At 46.5% G+C, this 15450-nt stretch overlaps 1 protein-coding gene across 1 annotated transcript; it reads left to right on the top strand.

Annotated features, from left to right (window-relative positions):
- LOC120246916 (serpin A11-like) lies at nucleotides 1–14843 on the top strand. Its single transcript, XM_039254571.1, has 5 exons — nucleotides 1–97; nucleotides 3528–4161; nucleotides 9464–9737; nucleotides 12385–12532; nucleotides 14483–14843. The coding sequence occupies exons 2-5, from the start codon at nucleotides 3531–3533 to the stop codon at nucleotides 14684–14686; spliced, it is 1257 nt and encodes a 418-aa protein (XP_039110502.1). The 5' UTR covers nucleotides 1–97; nucleotides 3528–3530; the 3' UTR covers nucleotides 14687–14843.
- The last annotated feature ends 607 nt before the right edge of the window (nucleotides 14844–15450 follow it).

Here is a 15450-nt window from a genome sequence, read left to right as displayed (position 1 = left end):
TATTGACCAGCCCGCTGTGATTTTCAAACACCGTTTCCTGCGGGTAGGAAGCCATGCAGTGCTGAAGACCCGGGGCCCCAGCCCAGGGAGCTTGGCTGTGAGTACCTGGCTTATGCCTGAAATGGAGGCAGGGGTGACTCTGCTCCTCTCTCTCTCTCCCTCCCTGCCCCTGTCCCATCCCTCCCTCCCCCTCCTCTGGCTTTGGCAGCAGGGATAGGAGAAACGAGCCCCATAAAAGAAAAGTACAATGATGTGCTGCTTCTAAACTTTAAGTAGGAATTCTGACCTTTATGGAAAGCTTGGTCATCAAACATTTTGAGAGAGGAACTCCTGATATTCCTGGGAGAGACAAGAAAACAGAGTAATACAGCCCAAAGCAAAATGACAATGTTGCTGTAGCAAATTTACGAGAGACTCGGTTATAGCAAAAAGTTTGAGTTTCAGAGCCCGTGTCTGGAATCCAAATCACCCTCCAGCCACTTAACAGGTGCTTATCTTGAGCCTGGGTCCAGTTTCCCCATAGGCACAAGGATGTACCAATGCCTATGTCTTAATGTTCTCATGCGGATTCAATTTAGTGACGCGTGAGAAGTATCTCTCATGCCACTGGCATTTGCGCAGGCCAGTCTTCACTGCATGTGACTATTCTGACATTTTGAGAGCTATCTCTCTCCCACCCCAGTAGCATCCCCTTCTCCAGTCTCTGAGCTGACCCAAAATACCATCCCCCTGCATTCGAGAACACCTCTGATTGGGAGGAGGCTGTGATACAACGGATCTAATATCCCCACACAAAAAAAAAACAATACATGGGAATACGATCATTAATTAGTGGAGTTCTTAGTTTTCCTCTGGGATCTTTCTGGAAGAGAAATAAAGAAGTAGATGAGGTATAATTATACCTGGCTTCTATAGAAAGCAGTGTAAATTAACACTGCATGCTTTCTACATGTCAGATGCTTGATACATCGTTTGCCTTGAAATCCTTAAGTGACCCCACCCTGGGAAGGTGGGTATTATCCTTTGCATTTTGCAAATGCGGACACTGTGGGTCAGAGAGTTCTCCTTCACACAGATCCCACAGTGAGATACTGCAGAGCCTTCATTGAAACCCAAGCCCTCTGACTTTCCATCCTCTTTGGGAAATAGAACCTTCTGCAAGTCTGGGGATCCTCGGGGTGCAGAAGGGTAGAAAATGGTGAATTCAATGGATAAAAAGAATAAACCAGAACAAGTTTCATTATGGTTCTATTTTTTTTCTTTTTTTAATGTTTATTTTTGAGAGAGAAAGAAAAGGAGCGCTAGTGGGAGAGGGGAAGAGAGAGGGGGACAGAGGATCCGAAGCCAACAGCACAGACCCCAACACAGGGCTCAAACTCACGAGTCGAGGGATCACGACCCTAGCTGAAGTCGGATGCTTGCTAACTGGGCCACCCAGACGCCCCACTACAGCTGTATTCCTGATTTTCTCCAGGAGCAGACAGATTTTTTAATTGTTCTACTTCCCAATGTGGTTGGAACTTGACATTAGGGGAGCCCACCAGAGCTTTGGGGGAGGGAGGGAGGTCATGGTCTTGGGAAATTGCCCACAGTACTTTGCCCAGCAAACTGTTTCAACATAACTGATAATCAGGCTGTACTGGTCCCTCCCACCAACAGTCCTCTGGGTGTTTAGGGCTCCAAGTGTTATTAACCATCTAAAAATATGATCTCTCCCACACCACCATGGCATCTGTAAGAGATCCAGAAAACATTGATTCGAGCAAAATGTGCTGATTGAGATACAAACATGGGGCATCTGTGTGGCTCAGTTGGTTAAGGGTCCAACTTCGGCTTAGATCATGACCTCACAGTTCCTGAGTTTGAGCCCCTCGTAGGTCTCTGTGCTGACAGCTCAGGGGGTGGGGGTGGGGTGTCCGAGTGACCATGTGACAGTGATGCACTGTGAACATGTGCGGTGTATGTGTGGAGATCCTGAAAGGGAAAAGGAGCACTAGACAGGGGTCAGAGTGAGCAGAGGTCAGCCACGTCTACACTGCAGTTTCACCTCGAGCTGGAGCTCTGTTCCATGCCCCGAGGAAGGAGAAGGAATCCCCTGCTCTTGCACCACTTTAACTCCCTGGAAGCAGCTTGAAGGCTCTTCTGGAACATTCTATAACCTGAAGTACAAGAGAGATGGTATTCATTTCCTAGTGCTGCCACCACAAAGCACCTCACACTGGGTGGTTTCAGTGACAGACATGTATGGTCCCACAGTCATGGTGGCTGGAAGTCCAAGATCAAGGTGTCGGCAGGGTGTCCGCTTCCTTCTGAGGCTGGGAGGGAGAACCCACTCCAGGCTCCTCCCCGAGCTGCTAGGGGTTTGCTGGCGACCTCTGGCAGCCTTGGCTCTAGGGGCTTCACCCCAATCTCTGCCTTTGTCTTCAAAGGGCATTCTCCTTGTGTTCGAGTCTGCACCCAAATGTTCCCTTGTAGAATGACACCAATCATATTAGATCAGGGCCCATCTAATGACTTCATCTTAACTAATTACACCTCAACCACGCCATTTACACACAAGATCACATTTTGAGATACTGGGGAGTAGAGCTTCAAGCTATGAATTTGAGGGTACACAATTCAACACAAGTCAATAGACATCTTCCCTAAACCTCTGCATCAATTAAGATACAGCCACTGCATGTGACAGCCACTGCATCAGACAGCAAGTCTGATGGAGACAGAGTTGATCTGTCCTCCCTGGGCTCCACCCATCGTGTGGCTTCGCCTCCCCTTGTGGGTGGCCCTCTTCCATGGGGCCCCCATGACTCATCACCACATACATCAATACTCCAGCTAATGAAAACCCAAAAGACTAGAGAACACTCCTTTTTCTTTGAGGACCTGACCCAGGAGCTGCTCATTATCCTCTCCCTTCCAACAAGCAAGAGTGGAAGTTGATGGCCACACCTAGGTGTCAGTAAGGCCCAGGGTCCGGCACTGTCATAGGGTCCTGAATACCTGCTCTGTAGTCACCCCAATCCTTGGAAGTTAATGAGTGATTCAAAGAAATACTTGAAAGAAGAAAGAAAAAAGAAGAAGGAAGGAAGGAAGGAAGGAAGGAAGGAAGGAAGGAAGGAAGGAAGGAAGGAAGGAATGGAGGAAGGGAGGAAGGGAGGAAGGGAGGAGGGAGGGAGGGAGGAAGGGAGGAAGGGAGGAGGGGGAGGAAGAAGAGGGCCAGGGAGGCAGGGTTAGAGGGAGAGAGTAAGAGAGAATAAATCAGGGAAGTTTGTTTTTATAGCCCAGAGTCCTTTTCTCAACAAAACCTTATAGATGTATCAATAGTCAGGCAGATTTAGGGATGCTTCTCAGAATGCAGCTTTGGGGGAAAGTGTCAGAGCCTTGCTTGCCCCCCACCTCATCCTCTGCAGGGCCCCCCATGACACCTGTGCGGGGGACAGTTTGGATGCGAGGCTCATCGTGTGAGCAATGGGGAGCCCTGAAGTTCCGTATGAAGTAGAATGGCATGTTCAATGTCTTGCTTTCAGAGCATGGGTCCAGCTTGGCTGTGGCTGCTGGGATCATCAATCCTGCCCTTTGTCCCTTGTCAGCCGTTTCCTGCCCATGGAGATAAGAGTCTGGGGGTTCCTCCAGCCCCCAGTGACCAGCTCTCTGCCTACCACAAAATCACACCCACTATCACCAACTTTGCCTTGCGCTTGTACAAGCAGCTGGCCACAGAAACCTCGGGAAACATCTTCTTCTCCCCCGTGAGCATCTCTACCACCCTGGCCCTGCTCTCCCTTGGGGCCCAAGCTGACACCCCGACTCAGATCCTGGAGGGCCTTGGCTTCAACCTCACGGAGACCTCAGAAGCGGACATCCACCGGGGTTTCCAGAGCCTCGTCCACACTCTTGACCTGCCCAGCCCCAAACTGGAACTCAAAGTAGGCAACTCCTTGTTCCTGGACAAGCAACTAAAGCCTCGGCAGCACTTTTTGGACACTATCCGGGAGCTGTACGGAGCTTTTGCCTTTTCTGCCAACTTCACAGATTCCGCCACGACCAGGAGGCAGATTAATGAGTACGTGAGAAAGCAGACGTACGGGCAGGTGGCAGACTGCCTCCAGGAGTTCACACAAGACACGCTCATGGTTGTTCTGAATTACATCTTCTTCAAAGGTGAGGGCTAGCTCGGGCCGAATTCCTTCCACCACCACCTCCCCCAGCCTTGCCCCTGAAAGGCACCTGCCTTGAAGTCTTACAACCGCTCTCTGGCTAGTCCCCTCCATTTGTTTAAATAATCATAGGTGTCTACTTGATCTATCAACATTTGTTTTCTCTTGCCATTATCCTTCTGTTCAATTTTTATTTATTTTTTGTTATATACTCTATCATACTCCCTTAGGAGTAATTCCTTTTTTAGAAAAATTTTATTTTTTATATCACTATTTTGAGCAGAGAAAAATAAATTGTTAATGTTTATTTATTTTTGAGAGAGAGTGAGAGACAGAGCATGAGCGGGAGAGGGGTAGAGAGATGGAGACGCAGAATCTGAAGCAGTCTCCAGGCTCTGACGTGTCAGCACAGAGCCCAACACAAAGGGCTCGACCTCATGGAGTATGAGATCATGACCTGAGCCAAAGTCAGGCGCTCAGCCATCTGAGCCACCCAAGCCCTCCTGAGCATATAAAAGTATACAGAATATTAAAACCACCATACACTCCGTCACCAAGAATGAACAGATGTTTACATTTTACCATTTGCTTCAGATTTTTTTTATTTTTTTAAATGCAATGTTGAAGGTAGAGTTCAATTCCTTTTTAACCCTTCCCTGGTCCCATTTCCCTCCTTCCATCCCCTCCCAGAGGCAACCACTGTCCTGGGGGCGGGGGAGCGTGCTCACCATCCTAAGCATAGGGAGTATGAATCCATAATCCTATCTCATGCAGTGTATGTATTCTAAATTTTACCAGAATCGTATTGTACTGTACATATTACCTTGTGCTTATGTTTTAGTGTCCTCACCACATTTAATTTGTATGAACAGCATATTAGCTTATTGTGACTGCTGCGTGAACACTTCTACCCTATAGGGCTCATTCCTTTTACTCGTGTTATTTTCTGACTTGGTAACATATATCTCTATTATGATACTAGTAGAGTTCCTCCATTTTTTTGAACACAGGTCCATTCAGAGGTTGTTTGTTTTTACCTAATGTTTTTGTCTGTTCCAGCTTGGGTGACACTGGGTCGCCATGTCATTGTGGGCTCCTCTGGGCTGTGACAGTTTCTCAGATCTCCCTTGCTTTCAGCAACCTTGCCAATTTTGAGCAGTCCTGGCTAGGTACCTGGTAGCGTGTGTCTCAGTTGGGATTTGCTTGTTTTTATCATGATTAAACCTGGGGTAATTGGACATGGACAGGAGGGCCAGTCAGGTGAAGGGCCATTCTTATCACATCCCATCAAGGATACGTAACTCTCAGCGTGACTTACCGCTGTTGATGTTGACTTTGACCATCTGGCTAAGGTCACGCCTGTCATATTTCTCTGCTGTAAAGTTTCCCTTTTCCTTATTGCCAGACTGTGCTCTTTGGAGGAAGTCACCATGCATACCCCACACTTAGGGAGTGGGGAGTCAGGTTCCTTCTTGAGCAAGGAGGGCCTACCTAAATTATGTGGAATTCTTCGCCTGGGAGATTTTTCTCTTCCCTCACATCTGTTTATTCAATCGTTTACTTACATCATTATCAACTCAAGGATATTCATTTCATATTCTGGGTTGGAATCCACTACCACTTAGTTCTGTTGCTTAAAATTTTCTGACACTGGTCATCGGGAGATCTTTCAGCTGATTCCTGTGTCCTTCGATGTGTCCCCATCATTGCTGGTTTGATTTTTTTCCTTGTCGGTGCACTTCGTTACTTTCTGGAAAGATAGCTCAAGCTCATCTTTTACATCTTCTGCCCCCCTGGAAAACATCTGTCTCTCTATGCTGCCACCTACCTGATTTCTTCAGCCCGATTTCCCTTTTCCTGATGATCTCAAAAGCCATGCTTCCTATTATTTCACCCATCCACTGAGTTTTCAGTCCCACTGACCATAGTTTTTGCTTTGATGTCCTATTTCTTCAAATCCAACTATTGTTTTGTCCTAGTGGCCCATGTGATGAATTTCACTCCTTCCATTTTTTTTTTTTAACACACTTAAAAACATACCTTTCAGATTTTTCTATGATCTGGAGATCTCGAACTGTGAATTCATGGGTTCATTACCCCAACTGCTTCTCTTTGAGGAGAGGATTAAGATTTTCAGCTCTGAGCTCATCTTCAGTGGAAATTATCTTTCTGTGAGTTTCTTATGGCCTGTTTGGCAAGGTCTCCGGGAAATAGGTTCACATTTGCCTCTGATGTAGTCTTTTGGTTTCACTGGCTCTATTTTAATTTCTAGGTTGGGGAGTCCCTGCACTGAATGAGTAATAACTACAAAGAACCCAGAGCGGGTGACTCCTCCCCCTGCCCCCCAGCCTGGAAATGTGGTGACCTATCCTACCTCACCCCTGGACAGCTGGACAGAGGTTTTCAATCCAGTCTTTCCAAATGGGGAAGGGATTGCCTTTCATAGCTTTTGACTATTTGCAGAAGAGATCAGTCCCAAATATGGTCCTGAGTTTTACTTATTTCCCCTGAGAAGACATTAAACGCCACTCTGAAGGGTTCTATCTGATTCTGATAACCCATGAGCCAAATGGCCTCAGTTCCAAATCAGAGATGCACATTCCTGCTTTGTATCTGGAAGCTTTGAGTCTTGTTTTTTGGAATGCAGCTATTTATTTATTTATTTATTTTTCCATTATATTAGCCAGCTTTCCTAAGTGTTTACTCAAGGGGAAAAATGGGTTTTTCTGTCTTAATTTAGTCTATGATACTGATCAGATGTCTCAAGGACCTAAGTCTTAATCATTTTTGATTCTCCAGGGTGAACTATTTTTTTTTTTCATTTTTTTTCCCCAGTTGATTAAAAGGAAACTTTACTGAGGCCCCAGGGCCTTGGGGCTTGGGCAGGGGGCTGAACAGCAGGTAAGGAAGAGCTGGTAGAGGGGACTTATTTGAGTTTCTTCTTGAGGAGCAGTTTTGGGGCAGGGGACAGCACGGGGACGCATGTGAGACCAACCCTTGTGGCAGATGATCTTGCCGTGGTTGCATTTCTGGGCCAGCTGGTGGAGGGAAGGCTCGGTGTTGCCACCTTGTAGGTGATACACCAAGCACAGAGTGACTCTTCCCAGATATTGTAGCCTGAGAGAGGGCAGCCATCCTCCAGCTGTTTCTCTGCAAAAATTAGATGAGTTGTCTTGAGTTTTGGCTTTGACATTCTCAGTGGTATCACTGGGCTAGACCTCGATGGTGATGGTCTTGCCCGTCAAGGTCTTCACAAGGACCTGCTGCAAGGCCACTGCCACCAAACCACTCAGTTGCCTAGTCAGAGAGGAAGAGAGGTCAAGAATGTTTCAAATGTTTGCTGAATGCATGATTTCAAATTAAACTTAGGTCTCATTTTGAGACTTCTAGGAATGGTATTCATTAATTTGTTTAAAAATATATATCGAAATTAGTCGGCCAGAGAAAGACAAATATCATATGACTTCACTCATATCTGGAATTAAGATATAAAACAGATGAACATGAGGAAGGAAAGCAAAAATAATATAAAAACAGGTAGTGGGACAACATATAAGAGACTCTTATGTTTAAATACAGAGAACAAACTGAGAGTTTCTGGAGGGGTTGTGGGTACGGGGATGAGCTAAATGAGTAAGGGACATTAAGGAAGAATCTAGTTGGGATGAGCACTGGGTGTTATATGTAGGGGATAAATCACTGGAATCTACTCTTGAAATCATTATTGCACTAGATACTAATGAACTTGGATGTAAATTTTTAAAAATAAATAAATAATAAAAATATACATCAAGTACTGACTACATTTCAGGGACCTTGCTAGAGTCTTAAGAAAATCTATGAAAGAGATAGAGTTTTCCTACTCCTATGTAGCTCATCATCCCATGAGAGCTATAAATAAGTAAAAAGGCAATTGCAACTCAATGCTAAAGTAATGTTCTGCTTGAGTCAGTATGGGTGCCATGGCACTGTCAAAAGATACAGCTTTCCAGACTTGGGGAGTGAGGGAAGGCTTCCTGGAAGAGACGGCATCTAATCTGAGACATGAAGAATGAGTAAGATTTACTCAGGCAAAGAAGCTATAGGAGAGGTGGGGAGAAGGGGGTTCAGGTTGAAAGACCAGTGTGTGCAGAGGTCCAAGGAAAAGAAAAACTATTGCCCTTTAAAGGAACTGAAATAAACTTAGTTGGACTAGAACATAGTGTAATGCCTGGGGACAGTGTCAAGAGTTGCAATAAAAAGATAAACAGGAGCTGTGTTGAGAATCCTAGGATTTACCCATAGGACACCAGAATTAGCAAGAAGTTTGAAGCAGTGGAGTGACATGAGTACATCTGCTTTAAAAAGATCAGTCTGGCTACAATGTGGAAAATGATTTGGAGGCAAGGAAGGGAGAGAGAGCAGAGACCAGTCAGGAGGCTCTTGAAATGGTCCAAAGTAAGCAAGATGGCGGCTTTGGATAAAGTTGCAGCCTTGAAGGTGGAATCAGCAATACTTGGCCACTGAGATGTGGGCAAGAGGAAGAGGATGAGCCAGCTTCCCATCACCAAGGCAGTGCTTTCAGGAGGCCAAGTCTGGATGCTGTTGTGCTGGGAGACTGTAAGTAGAGAGAAGATACTACACATGTGGACAAGGCTATGACTGACAGATTCCACATTTCTAACTGTGTCTTAATGAGCTTTTTTGCATTATACTTAATAGTCTATTAACTGAAATATTTCTCCTTTTTCAACTTGAATATTAGGAAATTCAGAGGTGGTGGGGAGCTCTTGACTTTCTCTGTAGAAGGTTGTTGTTTAGAGGCAGCATGGCAGAGAAGTGTCAAGTTAGTGTTTGCAAAAAACATGAGCTGTGGAGCCAGTCAAGCCCCAGTCCCTGCTCTACAGCTCATTTATTTTGCTTTACCACCTAACAGCTCTGCAAATTGGGTATGTTTCCATAAATTCACAGGGAGTCAATTTCTCATTGCTGACATGGAGATCATAATACTTGTTCAATATTAATGTTCATGAAGATGTAAAGAGATAATGCCTTGTACATGGAAGGTGGTTAATAGAAGGAAGAACCTTTTAGCTTCTTGAAAATTAAGTTGCTCTGAAATGGAAAATGATAGACCATAAGAGCTGAAATTCTGGAAACTCACCCTGATGGCAGAGCCTACCCTAAGTTCTGTATCGATGCCACTTTTCTGCCTCATATTTATACACACCCAAGAAGAAGTCACCAAACCAGTGTGGCTCAGTGCGTGTCCGCCCACAGTTACTCTCTTGTATGTTCTCATAGCTTTATGGATTTTGTGTCCTAAGCTAAGTGGAAGCATCCTTTCGATCGCGACCAGACCCAGAAGCAAGAGAACTTCTTTGTGGATGAGTGGACCTCCCTCCGCATCCCCATGATGCACCAAAAGGAGATGCACAGATTCCTCTATGACCAGGAACTGGCCTGCACTGTCCTCCAGATAGAGTACAGTGGGAACGCCCTGGCCTTACTGATCCTCCCTGACCCGGGGAAAATGGAGCAGCTAGAGGCAGCGCTACAGCCAGAGACCCTGAGAAAATGGGATCGGTGGCTTCAGCCCAGGTAAGTGTCAGAGCACACAGACCCCAGCAGACCTGGTTCAAGGATCCAGGCCGACCTCGATCAATGTCAACTGCAAAAGCCCAACCCTTAGGTTTGGCTCATTAGTCTACCTTTTAACTATGTGGGTTTGGGTCAATTTTCTGGCCTTTTGGGTCTCCAATTTCCTCAAATGTAAAATGATGTCATAATAACTGCCCCATTGGGTTGCTTGGAGGACTGATCAAGTTAATACACACAAAGCACTGAGACTGGTCAAGATAAGTGCTCAGAGGGTACGCAGCATTCTCATCCCTTCCCAAGTGCTTTCCTGGCCAACCATCTTCCCCATTCCTCCCTTTGTCCAGAATAATGTACCACTAGAATGTAGTGAAGGGCAGGCAAAAAAATCAGATGAAGGGCAATTATTAAGAATAATTATGGCTCCCACAGAACACTGTATATTTCTTCAAAGAGCTTCTATTTTTTTTTAGTCTATTTAAAAATTCATTTGACCAAACTGTAGTAAAAGCAATACTACTGCATGTGATACAGTTGCAAGAATCTAAATGAACAGTGTGGGTTTTATTCAAGTGCACAATTTGCTAGCGCACTTCCTGGGTGGCATGATGGTTAATAAAGAAGAGTGATGGACAAAGCATCTGCATAAGTTAGAAGTAGTGTGATTTTGTCAGAATAGTAAACCTGAGTTGGCCTCCACACTTCGGGGGAATGTGGAATGCTTCACCTCTGAGGTGTTGACCAGGAATCTGGAAATATAACAAAGCCAGGGAACCTGGGTGGCTCAGTGGATTAAGCATCCGACTTCAACTCAGGTAATGCTCTCACAGTTCATGGGTTCGAACCCTGTGTTGGGCTCTGTGCTGACAGCTCAGAGCCTGGAGCCTGCTTCGGATTCTGTATCTCCCTCTCTCTCTGTCCCTCCCCTGCTCGCTTGCTCTCAAAAATAAATTTAAAACAACATTTAAAATATTTAAAAGAAATATAACAAAGCCAAAATGTGCCACCCTATCAACAAAACACTCCATATTCAATCAAATCAGGACTCTCTTGGTCTTTTATCAACCTGGTCCCAAAGAAGAAATTAAAGTCCTAGACAGATAAATCCTTAATTTTCCATTCCTGGAAGTATAGAGGAGAGATAAAGTTAAGCCCCCTTACTTTATCTCTGCCTTGCTGTTAGAGAGGACCCCTGCCCAATGTTTGGCTAACATGGCTCAATTATTGATGACTAACAGTCTTTTTGATATGGTTTTTCTGAAAAAAGTGCCCCTATTTTAATAAAAACTTTTCTTCAGGAAATTAAACATGGAGAAGAGCACTATAAAAATCAAAGTATTCATTTTATGGGAGCTCAGCCCTCCCCCTTTCTATCTCACTCACTTTTCAGTTCATGGTTTTCTTACAATAGTTTCAACCTTTTCTGGTATGCCCATTTTCTGGCTCACTCCTTCCTGGGGTTTTTCTTGCTTTATGGGAGCTGTGGGATGAAATGTGACCTTGAGCTCCAATTACCTCTTGCAGCATAATAAACTACCTCAGAATGGAATGGCTTGAACAAATATTATCTAGGTGCACCTGGGTGGCTCAGTTGGTTAAGCATCTGACTTCAGCTCAGGTCATGATCTCACGGTTCATAGGTTTGAACCCCGCATCAGGCTCTGCACTGACAGTCTCTGCACTGACTGTTATACTCAGACCCCTCCACAGGCCCGCCCTCGGGGCTGCCTGTGGACAATTTGACAAGTGAGCCAAGATAGCCTTGTTTTCTGTTCTCCACATCTTTTCCCTCCTCTTCACTGTTCAACCCTGAACTTCCACCTGCCTCGTACTTCCATTAGGCATCTGGACACTCCTATTATCCCAGAAGTTAACTGGCAAGGGTTCGCTCAGCAGATTTAGGGTCTGAATTCATTAGAAACAAAGGTTTCCAGGCTGGATATTACCCAGCCCAGCTTGCAGGTGCCCTACCCTGGCAACTCCTAAGCAACAGTCAAGAAGAAGAATCCCAAGGAGGAAAGGACAGATTTGCTCAGTGTCAAAAGAGACATGTGAATTTCCTGCAGGTGGTGTGCTGATCTGATGGCAAAGGCCAGTCACTGGACAGAGATTGGCCCACATTCTACATATACCTTCTGTCATCAGATCCTCACAACAGCCCAAGGCCCAGACAGGAAGGGCTGACAGTGGCTTGTACTAGAGGGTTACAGGCAGATGGATTCAGGACTCAGTCCTGAAGAGGGGCCAGCAGAACCTGCTGATTAATTGAATATGGAGGCGGGAGAGTGTTGACAATACTTACCTTACATGGCTATTGTTTGGATTTGATCAGTTAAGCCTTGTAAAATCCCTTGCCTGATGTAGAAAGTTCTCCACAAATATGCCCAAGATGAAGACATGTGGCCATGCGAGGAGTCTTGTCAGGTCCAAACACAGGAGGGCTGATGAGGTCACGAGAGGTCTGTAAGGCCTGAAAAGAAGGGGGTTCTGGGTGGTGGAATGTTCTGGCACAGAAGGGAATATTGCAGTAGGACTGGCTCCCCCTCACTCTGGGAAACACTTCTCCCTCTCGAAGCTGGGAGTTGCCAGCAGACAGGGCGCAAGCAGCACATTTAACGAGATGGCACCACCTCTCTGATTCTCTCTCCAGCCTGTTGGATTTACACCTGCCAAGGTTTTCCATTTCTGGAACATACCACCTTGAAGAAATACTTCCCCACATTGGTCTCACCAACATCTTCAACCTAGAAGCTGACTTATCAGGAATCACTGAGCAGCTCAACAAAACCATCTCCCGGGTAAGGTGGTGAGCGTGGACGGAGGAGAAGGTCTTTTCTCCTTTGAAGTGTGCATTTGCAAGTCAAGTTTCCCTTTCTGTTTCTTATTCTGGGTCTTGATCACAGTTTGTAAGGCTTCTTTTTAGGTGTCCCTGCTCTGAAGGATAGAGAGGAGTGGTGGAAAGGGAGCTTCCCCCGAAAAGAGAATCGACCCACACTCGGGTCATCCACAGAGCCGGAATTTTCCCAGGTGTGGGAAAAGCTTTGCCTTCATTCCTCCTACTTCCCCAAGGACAGGCAGCAAAACTCCATCTGTCTTTGTTATAGTTAGAAAGAGTAGCGGGGCTTGAGCAAAACAATGTATCCGTCAACCTTGCTGCAGAGACAAGCAAGCCCCAAATCTCAGTGCCTTATGATAGCGGCTTATTTCCTGTCTGTGGTACATGTCAGAGGTGTCTCACTACCACTGGGCTACAGACCTACCTGACACTGCTTCTCCCTTCCAGGACACAGGTGAAAGGAGAAGTCCCTATTTGGGACATGCCATTCCCATGGCAACAGGAAAGAAGCAAGAGAAACTGTGTGATCACTCTCCACATTTCTCTTCACTGTGGCCTATGTCAAGGCCACTCATGTGCTGCTGGCTAAAGCGAGTCCCATAATCAAGAGGGCCATCAGTGGGGTGGGTCTCCGTTCTCTTCCTGAAGGAGGCCATTGCTAGTCACGAGGCAAGGGTGGGGATCCACGACTCTCTACCAGAAAGGGAGAGTTAATCACAGGGAATAACCATGCAGTTTTCCTTCCCTGCTCCATCTTTTATGTTTTAGGAGAGAGTCATTAATTGTCATTTGAGTCTTTGCTACAATTTTTTTTTCTGAAAGAGAGGTTGCAAGTGAGGGACGGACAGAGAAAGAGAAAATCCCAGGAAGGGCACAGAGAGAGAGAGAGAGAGAGAGAGAGAGAGGAAGAGAGAGAAGCAGGGCTCACACAAAGCAGGGCTCATGTTCACCCAAAGCCGGGCTCGAGCTCACCCCAAGCTGGGCTTATGCTCACCTGATGTGGGACTCGAACTCACAAACAGTTGAGATTATGACCTGAGCTAAACTCAAATGCTTAACGACACCCAGGTGCCCTTTGTTACGAATTTCATGGGGGAAGAATTCTTTTACTTGGGAAAGACCAGCTGAGATCAGGAATATAAATCAAGGCAATAGGGAGTATGTGCATGTGTGTGTATGCAAGTAAGTGTGTACATGCATGTGTGTGTGCATGTGTGTGCACACCCATGGTGGAAAGGGTGAACAAGAAGAAAAAGAAATAACTTGGCTTTTTAAAGGATTAATTCCAAAGTGACCTTAAACACTAGGTGTGTCTTTTCATAGAACTTTTAAAAGTGAAAGGGATTGCCAAGGCCAAAATTTTTCACCTTTTTTTAATGCCTCAGAATCCTTTCTTCCTAAGAAGTTGTGTGAAAATGAGTTTCAGTTTTTTTTGTTTTTTTAAAAAAGAACCTTCTCACAGAGGCAGATAGAGTGTTTGGCACATCAGACAACCTGGTTTTCTGAGCTCATGAGAAAACATTGATTTAGGCTGAGCAAGTCATTATGGAGATGAGGCCACTAAGGCTTAGAGAAAGTGCACACAGCTTGGAGCAGGAAGTGGCGCTCAGCCTGTGTCTTCTGCGCCCAGATGCTCCCAAACCCGCTGTTGGCAGTTCGCGGCCCGGTTCGTGCTCGGCCCTGCTCAGGCCCATTTGTCTTCCACCATCGAGCCAACAGCACCGTCGAGGCCACCCCCAGGGATGTGGAAGAAGAGAGAAGCAGAAAAAAATGAAGGCTGAAGTTGCCTCCTTGGAAGGCACGGCCCATGGGGCCTGACTCAGCCTCTGTCTCCCTAGAACCACACCAGGCGGGATCTGTCCCTGGAAAGCACCTGAGCTGACGCTGTCCCTGTCCCCTTCTCCCCCTCCAGGTGTCACACAAGGCGGCCGTGGACATGAATGTGTGGGGAACCCGGGCAGCGGCTGCCTCGGGCCTGCTCTCACAACCCCAGGCTCTGAACACAACTTGGGCCCCACAAGCACGTTTCAACAGGCCTTTCCTGGTGCTCTTTTGGGAAGTGACCACTCGGAGCTTGCTCTTCCTGGGGAAAGTCGTCAACCCAGCTGCAGGGTGACCATAGTGGGAAGCCAGGTGGTGGTTTGTCTGCCCCCAGAACAATCAGGAAGGCCAGCAGAAGCCTGTACCAGCCTGTACCGCGGGCTGCTGTGAGGACCAGTTATTCAGTGCACAATGATCCTAATAAAGTCAACCTTGGGTTTTGTGAACATTGAGACGCAGTGTTTACAAGGGAAGGTCAGGGCGCAGAGCAGCCTTGAGCCCTCTGTTCTATGATGTCATTGATTGACTGTGATTAGATGGTTAAAAATGAAAACAGCTCATGCCATGCTCATCCTACCTACCCCCCACCGTAGGAGATGCCCACCACTGCTCCCACCATAGCAGGTCTTTCCTGAGCACCCCAGGAAAAGGCACAAAGGGCATCAGGAAGAATGAGCAGCTTTCTCCCTTCACGGTGGTGACCTCGGCTCTACAGCAAAGTGAGGCCATCCTGAGATGTCATGGTCCAGATGTAAGGGACTAGATCACCTTCAGAGGAGACTGGGGCCAGGGCAGGGGCTCCAAATCACGCTCTATGAAAAGAAGGGAGGGTGAGGGTGGCCAATGCAATAACAAGCCAATGCAGCATGGGAGGTCAAATACCCAAGGGCAACCCCAAGGTGAAAGAAAGTGGAAGGGTCAGCGTGGCCAGGTGGGCACAAACGTGGTCTGTGGGATGAAGTGGGGGCCATAACCAGCTGTGATGGGGCATCCTTAGCGGCCTGAGGCTCCACTACCACACTCGTCCCTCCAGTCTCTAGGAGGTACCTCTCTGAATCC

Source organism: Hyaena hyaena, unplaced genomic scaffold (assembly GCF_003009895.1).
Source record: "Hyaena hyaena isolate Hyena2069 unplaced genomic scaffold, ASM300989v1 scaffold_493, whole genome shotgun sequence".
Lineage (NCBI taxonomy): Eukaryota > Metazoa > Chordata > Mammalia > Carnivora > Hyaenidae > Hyaena > Hyaena hyaena.
Note: the sequence above shows the minus strand (reverse complement) of the source record. Positions and strands in the feature narration are given on the sequence as shown.

Excerpts from the sequence above, each read along its gene's own strand:
- LOC120246916 (XM_039254571.1), top strand. The coding sequence starts at position 3,531 with ATGGGTCCAGCTTGGCTGTGGCTGCTGGGATCATCAATCCTGCCCTTT. Across the intron at positions 9,738-12,384 it reads GATCGGTGGCTTCAGCCCAG|CCTGTTGGATTTACACCTGC; the intron begins GTAAGTGTCAGA and ends TTCTCTCTCCAG. Across the intron at positions 12,533-14,482 it reads TCAACAAAACCATCTCCCGG|GTGTCACACAAGGCGGCCGT; the intron begins GTAAGGTGGTGA and ends CTCCCCCTCCAG.